Source organism: Monopterus albus, unplaced genomic scaffold (assembly GCF_001952655.1).
Source record: "Monopterus albus unplaced genomic scaffold, M_albus_1.0 scaffold82.1, whole genome shotgun sequence".
NCBI lineage: Eukaryota > Metazoa > Chordata > Actinopteri > Synbranchiformes > Synbranchidae > Monopterus > Monopterus albus.
In genome coordinates this window covers 1,524,382-1,538,007 of record NW_018127962.1, presented here as the reverse complement: position 1 = coordinate 1,538,007, position 13,626 = coordinate 1,524,382, and the positions used below count along the sequence as shown (strand labels likewise).

The 13,626-nt window shown below is 39.6% G+C and overlaps 2 protein-coding genes across 2 annotated transcripts in view; both read left to right on the top strand.

The window, feature by feature from the left end:
- Positions 1-10,853, top strand: part of rmp24 (ribonuclease MRP subunit p24) — a 14,982-nt gene extending 4,129 nt beyond the window's left edge. Inside the window, exons 2-5 of the mRNA XM_020606949.1 lie at positions 388-410; positions 1,062-1,282; positions 10,031-10,224; positions 10,530-10,853. Of these exons, the coding sequence (XP_020462605.1) occupies positions 388-410; positions 1,062-1,282; positions 10,031-10,224; positions 10,530-10,692 (601 nt within the window). The 3' untranslated portion in view covers positions 10,693-10,853. The remainder of the gene's footprint in view (positions 1-387; positions 411-1,061; positions 1,283-10,030; positions 10,225-10,529) is intronic.
- A 2,040-nt stretch (positions 10,854-12,893) lies between these two features.
- The window catches only part of rp9 (RP9 pre-mRNA splicing factor), a 5,785-nt gene continuing 5,052 nt past the window's right edge, over positions 12,894-13,626 (top strand). Inside the window, exons 1-3 of the mRNA XM_020606950.1 lie at positions 12,894-13,227; positions 13,455-13,485; positions 13,598-13,626. The exon at positions 13,598-13,626 is cut by the window's right edge and continues 95 nt beyond it. Of these exons, the coding sequence (XP_020462606.1) occupies positions 13,082-13,227; positions 13,455-13,485; positions 13,598-13,626 (206 nt within the window). The 5' untranslated portion in view covers positions 12,894-13,081. The remainder of the gene's footprint in view (positions 13,228-13,454; positions 13,486-13,597) is intronic.

Genomic DNA, 13,626 nt, shown 5'->3' with positions numbered 1-13,626 from the left:
GCCAAACAACAAATTTCCTCTCATTGATTTAAGCCCATGGCTAATTTTAGTGGGACTTAGCAGAGGCTTAGTTAAAATGTTTGCCCCAATAGCTCACTGCGAGAGGTCCAAAACTGGGGCCAGTTGCAGTAGTCACTGGGGAAACTCTGTGAGGGGGAGACTTCTGATATGTTTTTTTTTTTATAGATTGTGAGATACCTATCTGCTTTTCCAGTTGCATTTTTCCACTACACATAATTGGTGGTGGGTGGATTTGTATTGGTGTATTTTAACAGAATTGTTAAACACACCAGGTTATTTCACTGAATGATAAAATTTTACATTCAAATGTGAAAGGAGGTGTTCTAAGTGTGTGTTTAAAGTGTCTGATTTTGTCTCCTTCTCTAGGCAGTGGCCTGTGAATGCTAATGGTAAGTTAAGAGCCTTGTGTGTCCTTGAAGAAACTCCCTGTTCATTTATAATTTTTGTTATGATTTCATTTTTGCATGTTTACTACAGTGTAGTAGCCACACTGTGAAGTAGTAAACGGGACCTTGTCAAGGTTAATAAACCTCACTAAATGCTCAGCCAAACACACTGAGACACAGAGTTGTCTGTAGCAGAACACCAGGTGGGATCAGACACAATTCCCCACATTCAGACGCATGCCAGTTAAAACCACATCAGTAGGTGGCGGTGCCATTTAGGGTGTTTATGTTTTTCCTCCTCTAAATAGCATGGAATGTTCCAAAATGTTATTTGGGAATGACAAATATATCACAATGTAGCTTGTTTCTTTGTGCCTATAGAAAGATGGGATGTTGGAATGTTTGAGCACAGTTTTAGCAGAGAATCTATTATGTAGCTGTTAAAATGTTGATCTTTCAACTACCTGCCTTAAACAGATCTGTCTTTGCTTCTTTGTTTAATAAGCTATGAGATAACAAAACATCCCACTCTCACCATTACATACATTTCCTCCACTTTGCTTGGTAGTACTGTATGTTGAAAAGAAGCGAGAATGACTGTACCCAAGTATTTGCCGATGGGTTTTATTTCATCTGTCTCACTCCTCTTTTCAGCACCACAGGAGCAGAAATCTCCCGGTGTGTTTCTGAACACATTGGTGTGTCCATACTGTTATCAGTGGCTGCAGCCTGACAATCACCGGATGCGGCTGAGGCCCAAGAAGCGTCCATCAGCACGATTGCAGAGCGTGCTGTGCAGAAAAGCCCGGGGCAAACATCTCACCCTGGTGCAGAGAAATCTGCTGCATCGCTTCCAGAAGGACTCCTCAGTGCTGGTGAGAAGACATAACACTACAGTCCCACAGACAGTATTATGTATCGTACTGCACTGCAGCATAATGTCCTTGCAGAAACACCCCACTGCTATATGTCTAATGTGTTGCTGTCTGCTATAGTGCTGTTGAGCTAAGGGCAGGTATGAACATTAGGATGGTGACGTGTTTTTTTTTTTTTTTTAATAGCCTGACTTTAGGAATAATATTGGAGCTGTTGGATAAAATGTCATGTCACAGTTTCTAATTCACCTTAAGTAATTTGTGTGCTTTATAGACTCAATTTTTTCACATTTTGTTGGTAATAGTGGTGTGTATGTGACAATCCTGGAGTTAAAGGGCAATGTTAGTGTACACCAGTGGGTGTATTATGTGGTCAGCATGAAACCGGAAGAAAACAGACATCCGATGGTGAAGAACAACAATCATTTACTATGAAGACATCAACGAAAATATCTGATTGGAGACACAATGAGATTTGGGAACTTCTCTTGTTAAGAGCCAGCGCTAAAGTTGTCAGACAAATGCCAGTTACAGCAATAGTAGATGGGTGGGAACTCGTCTGATAAGGACTATCCCCTGTTTTGTGCTACATGTGTGAAAGGACAACCCTGGACCTGATTCGGCAGACATAGTCCAGAGTTTGTGTGAAAATGACTTCAGTCTTTAGCTGGTGTTGATCTGTGGCCTATGAAGAAGGAAAGACAGAGGAATTTCCCAAGTGGTGTTCAAAAACAGAGGACATTATTATTTATTATAACTTAACAAGCTTTATGTGGCCTCTGAATGTATTGTGGTTTCTTTAGATTGATGAAGTAATTTGTACTGATTCCACAGAAAGAGCCTGGTTTCATTGTGGTGTTCCTCTCATCTTTACAGCCTTTACAGTGGTCTCATTAAGCTTGAATGGAAGAGAACTAATGTTGCCAGACAGGGCTTTGCCAACATCCACCCTTTTTTCCTCCTGCAGCCCCCTAAATTGTTACAGTGGTCCTTTTTGTTGGTCCACCTAATGGGCTAAAATGGAAAGCTGCTAGCACCCACCTACTCTACTGATGAGCCCATTTAGATGAAGAGACCGGTGGCTGAGCTTGTGGCATTTTCCCTTTGCATCAGAGAGCACTGATAGGAGTGAACCACTGAAGAGCCCCTCTAGTGACCTGACATCAGTCTAATGAATAGCAGTTCTAGTGGAAATGCTGCTACCTCATTAAAATCTGGTTGGTTTCATTTAGTATGCAGGCGTTCACCACACAAGGCACCCTGAGCCCACTCTCCATTATATATCTGTTGACTCTGGGGTCCAGGAAGCAGACAGAGATGGAGAGATGGAGCAGGAATTAAAAAGCTAGTGAGAGAGGTATATCACAGGAGGGTGAAGCAGAAAACAGGTTAAAAAAAGGCCACATGAGTTGAAGATGGATAAGAAAGATGAACAGAAGTTGTATGATGGACTGGAAGAGAAAAGTTGTCATGTAGTTTCATTTTGTATGAGAGAGTGGCTCAAGAGGTCAGATCTAGGGTTAGATAGGGAAGTCATCAGTGATTTGAGAGAATCTACATGGTGGAGGTGGTCATGAAATCTTAAAGGTCTATTATAGGGCCTTTTAGCACTATAGTATAGTTAATAAACAATGGACAGGGCAGCTTGGAAATTGATAACTACATTTCCAGGCTTGTTTTCTCTATTCAAAGCCTATAACATTTTAAAAACCATGAAAATTATTTTAAAATCTGAAAGTCAGTTCAGGTACAAGTGATGAAATAAGGAACCAACTGAAAACTTTTATTTCCACTGATTCCTAATAATGTTTGTAGGTATCTAAATTTGCCTAAAATGTAAGAATGTAGCTACAGTCTCAACAATAGCAATATCCTGCTAAAAATATGACTTGGTGCTTCACCAAAGTGAAGTTTGTGGGATATACTGTAATTTAGTGTAACTTAAAATCAAATCAAGTCAAATTTATTTATATAGCACTTTAAAAACAACATCCAGTTGACCAAAGTACTTTACATAGACAGAATAAAATCACGATGAATAACTAAAATAAAATAGATCCAGTGCAAAATTAAAACAATAACACAGACACACAGATGACACACATTCAATAAATTAAAATGAAAAGGAATGCATCAGGCCCTACTGGGTGTTAAAAGCCAAGGCAAATAAATATGTTTTAAGCAATGATTTAAAAGTAATGAGGTCAGGAGCTGATCTAACATTAAAAGGTAGACTATTCCACAATTTAGGGGCTGCAACAGTAAAAGCACGATCATCCCAACATTTATATCTGGCCCTGGGAACCTCTAAAAGAAACTGGCTTGAAGATCTGAGGGACCTTGTAGGTTTGTGCCAAAGCACTAATAATGATATATGTAATGTGCTGTGGTATCATGTCATGTAGACTTTTAAAAATGTATGCTCAGTAGCATAAGGGAGGCGCATAGTGAAAGATGCCATATTGATACCATTGAGTGTGACTTTCATTTAGTGCGGTTATAATTATCTCAGATTTATATCACAAATAAACATTCGTAAATCTGCTTAAAAATCTGAAAAAGACGCTTCAGAACTTACCTGAGAATCATCACAACCCAATGGTATTATACAATAACATGAACTGTTGTTTCATCACATTTTTAATGGTGCCAGTTTGCAGTGTAAACAAGGACAATCTAAAAATGGGGTTTGATGAGCTCTTGTTTTTCTGATGGCTTGAATTGTTTTGCAGCAGTCACCAAACTTTTACATATGTTGAATTTAAAGTACTTTATTTACATCATATTAGCAAAACCATTTTTTATTTACTCCCTTTTCACATAAAGCCAAATTTGTTAGTGAACTGCTAATTTAAAAAGGTAAAAGGACCAGCGTCTCTTCACATGGATAAAACATAGGGAGCCAGTTTAGAATACAAAGACAATTTGGGATTAAAAACACAGGAGGACCAGCAAGTTCCCAGACAGTGGGTTAATGCAACTGTAAATACTGCCAGGTAGAGAAAGAAATTCTGTCTGAATGGAGCTTTAACCCAGTTTTAACATTAGTATTTACTAAGTCAAATTTGTTCATCACTAAATTGCAATTGATTTCACACCACCAACCAATTTTAGGGCGTAATTAGTTGGGACTAAAAACAAACTGAACTAAATGACAAAACCAATGCTAAAGCTAGCATGCTAATATACAGCTAAGTCTGAAGAGTTGAAAGAGGCGGACGTCTCTGTCCTGACACTTCTTTCATAATGTTTGTAAGAACAGGAACCCTTACAATGCGGTGGAGCAAAGAGATAAGAGTGGGAGTGTAGAGCGCTTCCCTTTTTTGCGTCCCTGGCTTCATGTTGGTGAACAGAACACAGCAACCGTGGGAGTCATTTTCAGAAGAAGCTCCTGTTGATTTTACTGCATAAAACACGCTGTCCATATATGTCGAACACAGCCTGAGCAAGGTCATTAGTCACAGTGACCATGAAGCTTTCATTTGGTTCTTGTTAGTGTTCCATCATTTTATTGCTTTACTTCAGTGTGCCAGTGTTATGACTGTGTACACGGTATCCAACAATTCTTACTGTCAGTCATGTGACACCCCCAGGAGGAAGTGGGAGAATTTATTGGAGAGATAAGCAAAACACATCGTTGTATAAGTTTATCCTCACGTTCATGCCTTTTTATGCGTGTGGTGTGAGACGGATGTTTATTTAAAACAATTTGTGTTTATTTGCAGATGCAGGTTTGCTTGTGTTCTTAATGTTCTTTCCAGCAATGTGTCGTGGGACACTTTGAAGAGCTAAATGTTTTTATTAAATCTGAAGTTCAGGTTGTTTCTCCAGGCCACATTGCCTTCATGATGTCTTTCCAGCTTTTTTGTTTTTCGAACAATTTGCATCGTGCCTACTTTTTTCACTTCATCTGTGAGTGGTCACAATGTTATGGCTGGTCAGTATATTGTGTTAAACTGAAGGAAATGCGTCTTGACTAAAATAAAACATCTGACAGAGAGAAACGCTTTGCCAGTAGATGCATACATACACTCATACACAGCGCGGTGTGTAATATTTTATACACAAGGGTGTAAATCCCCTGTAATTCAGGCCATAATGCTCCTGCTTTAGGGTGCTGCCCTCAGGGTGGTTGAAAGCGCATGATCTACTTTCCTCAGCTCTGTGAAGTTATGTCTTGGAGGTATTATAAATCAGGTATGTTTATGTATGTGGGGCAGGTTATCTAGAAATGGATATGGAAATGAGTTGGACTGTGGTGAGGCAGACACCCTAAATGGAGCGAAGGAGAGCACACTCCTCCTCCTTTCTTCTCTTTACCCTCCTTGAGTATATGTTTATACTTCCAAGCAAAGTTCTTTGTTACAAGAAAAATCAATTATAGAGTTCTGTTTTTTCCTTGGCCATGTATATTCATGTTGTTTTGTTGGTTAACTTATGCCTAAACAACACTGGTTTATACTAGGACAACAGCGGGCAATTCCACCTAGCAGTTCACCTGGAAAACATCAGGTGTAATCACATTCTCTGAAAATTACACTTGTTTTGCTCTTGAAAGCAGCACTTCAGAATAATGGATGAACCAGATGTGAAAAACAAAGTGACAGAGCATAAATGGTTGGAAAATTTCTTCCTTTTCCCAGAACAGTCGTTTCTCTCTGATATGACATAATTTGTCAGCACTTCTTGACCTCACTGACCACCTCTCATCCTCTTATTCCTGTTTTTCTTCCTCACACTCTTCGATCGCCCTCACTTCTTTTCTCTGGTGTTTTATCTCAACTCATCTACCTGAGTGCCCCCTGCCCACTCAGATCTTTCTCCTCTCCCCACCTTCCATTCTTCAGGCAATCGTGTATGCATGCCCTACCTAATAACAGCGCCAAAGATGTAACTCTTTGGTGTCTCGGCTTATAAGGAATGGAGATTAAATTTGAGTCATTGGAAAGGTTCTACATTTTTGAGATCTCTCTTTTTAGATTTGAACCAGACTCTGGTGGCGGTGGTGGTGGATGACGCTTCCACACATTATACCTGGAAGATTTCCAGAAGCAGTTGTTCTCACACTTTATCTGATGGCATTTTTTAATCTGAAATAACCTTATCAAACTTGGTTTTCATCTAGACACTTCAAATTGAATAGGTTCCAGACATTCATCAGATCTCATAAATAATTTACTGAAATGAATGACCCAAAGCATTATTCTTTTATCTAATCTGGCTACGTGAAGAAATCCTGCTTGTTGAGGACAATATGATAAATCATCAGTGATGTCTTTCCTCCAGCCTCTGGTGAACCTGCTGCTGCTGTGATGCAGAATCAAATGTATCACCACCAGCAGAGACAGGAAGAGAGAGAGAGAGAGAGAAAGAAACAGAGATGACATCGTTTTAAATGGCAGCGTGCAGCAGCTCTCCATTCAGATCCGGTGTCTGTGTTTATCGGGCAGCCTGCCTCCACAGTGTGACTAAGTGGCTCCCTGCACCACAGTGCAAAGCCGTGGTTTAGAAGAAGGTTTACACTGCTTGTTTTGTATTGATCCCCCAACTGCTCTTTTGCTTTCAGCTTTATTATGTTGTATTGACGTGTTCTAAAATGACTTTCACAGACTGGGCAGATGTTTGTTCTTTTGAACGCATGCACACATAGGAAACTCAGTCACCATTGAGCACTTATACATTTTGCCAGGCTTATGTTCAGTTCAGCCCTTTTAAGCACCTAATTCTGTTACTCTACTCATCTTTCTCCTCTTGAGTGTGTCGTACTGCCAAAACCAGATTAGTCAACCCAAAGTGACCTCTGGCAGCAGAGGGAAAGGCAGCAAGAAAGGTATTTATGGAACAGGAGCTATTAATAGAACGGAGTCTGCAGAATTGATTTATGTGGATCCACGTGTGTTTGTGTTATTTCACAATATCACATGCAGTTTCCTTTCTAATTGTCAGAACTGATGATATTTGTGATGATGGTGGTCAACAGAGCACCATTTCAGCTCCACCGTATAAAGCTTAGTGACTGTTGCCAATTCTGTCAACTCTCGTGTCAGTGATTTACTAAAGTAAAGCTCCTGCTATTGTTCTTGGACATGAATGTAAATTTAGATCGCATTCATGTCTTAAAGCTCATAAAGGTTTATTCTGTCTTCAAAAGGAGACAAATAGCTGCAGTTTATGAGGTATACAATGATCGCATGCTGTCTGTGTTTATTTTTTAGGGGATGGTAACAGGTGCTGACATTCTGTGCATGATTGCCAAGAGCTAAACATTTGTGATATATGTGGCCAAAGTTAATGTGAGAAACAAACATAAGCATGCATATGTAGCAGGGCAGAAATTCCCAGTGTGACAATATATAAAGAGGTAGACTTCTGTTCACTGTTTCTTGCATGGCAGATTTCATCTTAATATTATAATCACAAGTCATACTTGCTTCCTTTGACCTTATGGTGAACCAGAAATTCAGCTTCAGTAAAATCTAGGCTGTCAGCCATATTTCCACAGACCTGATAACATACAGTATGCATTTCAGTTGAGATTATAGCATTATATATATAACTGGGGATAATTGTTTTTGTTAGTGTGTTTGACATCAGCATTCTGTTTATATTTGATTAGGTGACATTCTAGTGAGCTACAGGAGGATACTAAGTAATTGCTGCAGGAGGTAGTGATGGAAAGGTTCAAAGCAAGTAAAGTGTGTGCTGCATAATAACTGCTCATCCTTATCCTGGATAGATGGTATAAACAGGAATGTGGTGGTAATTGGAAAGATGTCATATGTGCATTATGTGCAGGAAAAGCTTGATAGTTTCCAGCTGACTTCTTCCATAGTGTATTAGTTTACTCTAGTTTTCCTATTTTATCTAAATCAGCACAGCTGATTCAAAAGTGTGCAGAAGCAGTGTGTGTGTGTGTGTGTGTATGTAAAGTATATTTGCTTTGGCAGTGATGTATCTGGATGATTCTAGTTTGGGTTGAAGTGTCACTGCAGCAGAGTGCCTGTTGCCCCACAGATTAGTCAGCCCTCCTGTCAGTGCATTGGTCAGCCCTCCTTTGCCACACCCCTGTGCAAAGAAGGGTGGGTCAGTTGCTTGTCTTGGTCTGTATAAAGCCAGGCATGCAGTCACACAAAAAGACAGAAGAACTCTGATCGAAATCCGACTCTCCAACAGACAACTGTCAGTATCTGAAATGGCGACCTTCGTGTCGGTGAGTTTTCATCTCATCAGAAATCAGGACTGTTAACAGCTTGGTTCAGACTTGTTGATCTCTGCAGTGGTGGTTTGTTGGGACCAGCTTTAAACTTGTGTGGCTCTGAAAGAGTTGTCCCATTGATGGGATTTTCTTTACTAACAGCTGGGACCGACGTTAGAGAAGAGTCCTTAAAACTAAATGGCTTTGTACTGTTGTACTACTGAGTAAATATTCTTCAGGCAGAAAGTGTCAGTGGCTCTTCTATTCAAGAGCTCCACTCTTTATTGGAGTTTGCTGAAGCCTCTTAGTCTGGCAAAAAAACAAAACAAACTTTATCCGTATAATTGGTCTTGTACTACGGTTCAGATCATCACTGGGATGATATAATTGGTTGTTTCCTAATTTTTGCTGTCACTTGATCTAATGATGCTGTCTTACTTGTGAATACAGGACATCTGTTGCATCAGAACATCTGCCAAATGAAATAAATATAAAGTGATTGTAGTGATTAGCATACCATTTCTTTTTGTTATCTGTGTAGAGATAATGTTCCTTTTGTGAAACTATGAATTTGTGCTCCATTTAGTCCTCACTGATTGATTCCCTATGTGCACCCTGTGACATGCGCATACTGTAGTTCTTCACTGTCATGGTTTAGTTACTATACCGTACCTATTTTACCGGGACAGTTGCCAATTGTTGAATCATGGGGGTCTGCATGGTTTTCCTTATGTAGGGTCTCAAATTTCTTTGTTTGCATGCAATGGATAATCAGTGTCAGACTGGTTTGAATTGATCTCATGAGTCAACTTAGCTGAAGTGTCAGAGTAATTGTAGTTAATAAAACAAAAAAAAAACTGCTCATAAAGTTTGATGGAAAAAGTTGGCCAGTGCTCTTAGCATCAATGCTCTGAATAAGTGAAACTGTATGGCAACAGCTCCTCCTGGCTTAAGTCAAAGTTTCCCACCCTGATTTAACTAATCCAGTTATTTTCATACCTGCCCAAACATTCAGTTGTAACATAACCTCAGTGATGTTTGGCAGGGCCAATGGGAAGCGCTTCAGCTGCTAAGCGACTCATCTCTTTGTGTCCAGGACTTCATTGTGAACTGTTCCTCAGCTGTGAGATGGCAGTACATGTGCTGGCCTGCGTCACCAATGCACATGAGCAGCACTCATTACAGCCCCCTTCCCTGCTGCAAATGCAGCTAGTCGTGCTCTGTGTCCCTGAAGTCATTCTGTCACTGCAATAGATGTCCAGACCAAGTCGCAGCAAACTGTGTCCCACACAGACTGACCCAGTTAGCTGTGGCAATACTGGGTTTGATGAAGAATGACTAGAATGACAAAAGATTCATCCTCATCTTAGATTTATATCAGTTGGTTGACATTTTGGTATTATACAGGAGCAGTTTCAGGAAACCTGCCAGTTTTTGCAGTGTATTCTAGTAGGGAAACCTTGTATGGCTTCACTGCAAAACCTTATTATGTATGAAAGTAATGCAGGACATGCAATATTAATGAATATGCTTCTTTCCTCTCCTTATCCCAGATGGCCACCTGCCACACTTGCAATAAGACATCAAGACACAAAGGAATGAACAGGGACTTTATAGCTACCTTAACCAAGACCCACAGCACACCAGGGAGTGCTGGCAAACACAGAACGCTGCAGTCAACCAGCAGATCCAGCGGGAACACCCCCAGGAATCCAGGCAAAGACAAGACACCTGTTCACACACCTCGGTAAGTGATTCAATCTCCTGAGCTAAAAGCGCAAGATCTAACCTTCCTTGCCTAAACTCGGTAGGTGTCTCAGATGTCCCAGAGGGAGATGTGTCAGGCATGCTGGTATTCTAATGATTAGGTTTCTGTTTATTTAGCGTTAAGACAAATGCAGCTATGCTACATGCTGCTATCCGGGCTTGCCAGATCATATACTTGATGGCAGCATACTTTTACTGTTACTGTGTCTTAATTTTTAATTTCTCGCCCACGTTCTATTTCTTTTCCTTCCTTCCCCAACTTGCTCTTTTTCTCTCTCCTTCCAGGTCCACCACCTCCTCGAACATTTCAGGATCAGGCTCGTCTTCCTCCAAGCCTCCCTTGAAATCTAAAAACTGGGTCGCTCAGCGTCTCAGCAAGCTTCTCACACGAGAGAACGATCAGGGCAGCAAGAAGGGAGGCTTAAAAGATTTTCTTTCATCACTTTGAATGTCTCCCAGATCTTGTCTTGGTGTATACTCTATTAAAAACAAGGGGTTAGACCCATATAACCTGCTTATACCGAAGGCTAAGGGGCAACTAAAGAGGCTAACTTTGGTTACTAAGCCAGTGTTGGAAGGGTTATACTTTTCCCACCAACACAGCTATTGCTGGGCTGTCTGGAATGGCACTCCTGCAAATCCTGAATGTAGCAACTGTTAATCAGGGTTACTGTGTCCTCTGCTGAGCCTGTCAGAGGAGAATGTTTTTATTGTTTTAATTTAGCACATGCCTCTTGTAATCGCCTTGACGTGGAATGTGTTGGTATTCAGTATTTATGAAATGGCTGAAACATCAGAGGGAAGCCCACCTTTGTTCTGTGGTGGTGTTTGTGACCAGCTGCTTTACATGACAATATCCAATTATACATTTCTATAATAAATTTATAAGGCATTTTATATTCGTACCACTTGCTGTTTAAACCTTTGTAACCTTTGAACGTACATTATGTATTGACTTTATTTGTGGACCTCTCCTGCGGGGAGATGTCTGTATATTTGTGATGGCACTAGCTACATAAATATGACAGATGTCACCAATATGCTGTAAATATGTTGCTGTCACGGTTGCATTTTTGAAGAGATTTGTAATTATCTTCTAAAATGGGACTCATTAGTGGCTGTTTGCAATGACTAGGCACATCTGCCCAAATAAGCTGTACAGTTTGCATTTTTCTCATATTTTCATTGACTGTGTATTTTTGAAAAATTATTTCATCTTTTTGTTACAGACAGGAATTTAAATATACCTACTGCATTTTGTACTGCCTGATTGCCAGTGAGCTGCTCAATGTCAGCATGTGTTTAAATCTTGAAATACCTCACATTTATATTCCACCTATACGTTGTCTATGAAATTAAACTTTTTCTGTCTGTGAAACTTTGCAGTTTATTCTTGCTCCTACAAGATGTCAGAGTGCATTAAAATGACTTGCTGTTAACTTCACTGCAGATTTCATACCAAAACAGATGTAATTATGGATCCTGCTGTATTTATTGGGAATGTTTTAGTCTTTACACATTCAACTGGCAGCTCCACAACAAAGAAACTGTAAGATACTGGAAAAATTAAACTTTTTCCAATACATAATAAAACAATACAAGACAGCATATTAAAGTTATAAGTCAATGAACAGGTAAAACAAATCTGGTAACATATAGTTGCTAATCCAAGCAAAATAAGTTAAACCAATAAAATAAAAAGAGGCACAACAGTAAACATTCTTTGCAACATACAAAGTTTGACATTGCCTCTATTTTCCCAATTGTTAATAGTGTAATTGAAACAGCCAAACACCTGTGGCACTTTTTCTACAACTGAAACCAAATACTTTTTTGGTAAACACCACTGTTGCATAAATTCCCACAGATGTGTTTTTTGTTTTCACTCTTCATCTGGAAGATCTGGACACTGTGCTGCTATGCCATCATTTGAAGCCAACTGCCCTGTTCTTTCCCTCTACACAACTGGAGGAAAACATCCTGAAAAGACCTGACTTACTTTGTTATTGGCCTTTTTCCAAATAGATGGTGCAGTAGCACTGTCATTTCTAATACTGCCTTTGTACAGTAAGAACTGGTTGTTGTGAGTAATCCAAGTTGGGGCATCTGCAGGAGTTGTTTGCATTACTGTTCAAGGCTTCATTTACTTCCACTGCTGCAGAAAACATGGGCTTTAACCTATTTCTTAATCCCTGAAAAAAAAACAGTTTTATATAAAGTTTACCTAGAATTTTAGTTTTTAATGACTTGATTTTTAACCTCCAAGAAGTTTACTTCTTAACTTTGTACCATTTAAGATTATTCACTGACATTGCTTAAATCTCAAAATAAAAACTGGAAAAATTGAGGCAATCTCAGACATTTGACATTTTATTTTGTAATGTTCCTTTCCTCCTACCAAAAAGAAACTGTGCAAGAGATGCTAAGAATTCATATTAAAATAAAATGTCAAATGAATGAGATGAATTAATATTATACATTTTAACCAAAAAAACCTAGACAGAAATGTCCAGTCAATAGATTGTTTGCGTTTTCGGTTATATATAAAGAAACTTTCTTTTTTTCTAGTTTTGGAAAACATCAACATGCAGCAGGAGAAAAGAGCAGCACTTCATGTGTTACTGTTTATGTCCTGCAGGAGGCGCTGGACTTTCACTAACCAACCCGACTGCACAGGAAGTACAGCAGCACCAAAGAAATATTTGTTAATTAGCAGCTGGTTAGCACGTTGGCTAGTGTTCACTACAGAATAGTTAACGCAAATAAACTATCCTTGAATGGCACATTATTAATAAGTTGATTATTTTTCGGGGGCACAGTTTGTCGATATCAAAACCATGTCGGGCAGAAAGCGAACAAGAGAGAAGGAGGACAGACGAGAACACAAGAGACACAAGAGTACAAAACAGGATTTGGGGAAACTCCAAACACATATAAAAAAACTCAACCAAGAAGTCCAGAAACTGAAACACGTAGAGACATTGTGAGTAATATTAGTGGGCGCTTTTCGCAAGCTTGTGCATGAATTATCCTTGTGACTTAACGCACCAGTCTGTTCGTGCCACTGTAATTCACCTCCGTGTTAACTTAGCTAACGCTAAGTCTTTAGCTAGGTTACTGGGTTGTCGGATAAATTTTAAATTCTTTCTTCTGTGTGCCATGGAAATTAAACGTATTACTGCTGTTGTATGTCTGATTTCTTTCATGCAGCTATGAGAAACCTCCACCAGGATTCATTAAGGTAATGTTGACACACTCCAGCTAGAAAGAATTCAGTTAGGTTTCCTTGGACTTGTGTTAATGTCTCTGCTACTTAGTTGCAAAGGTGGTGACAGTGACAGTCGCTGTTGCAGGAGCGTGAGGAAAAACCAGAGGACTGCAT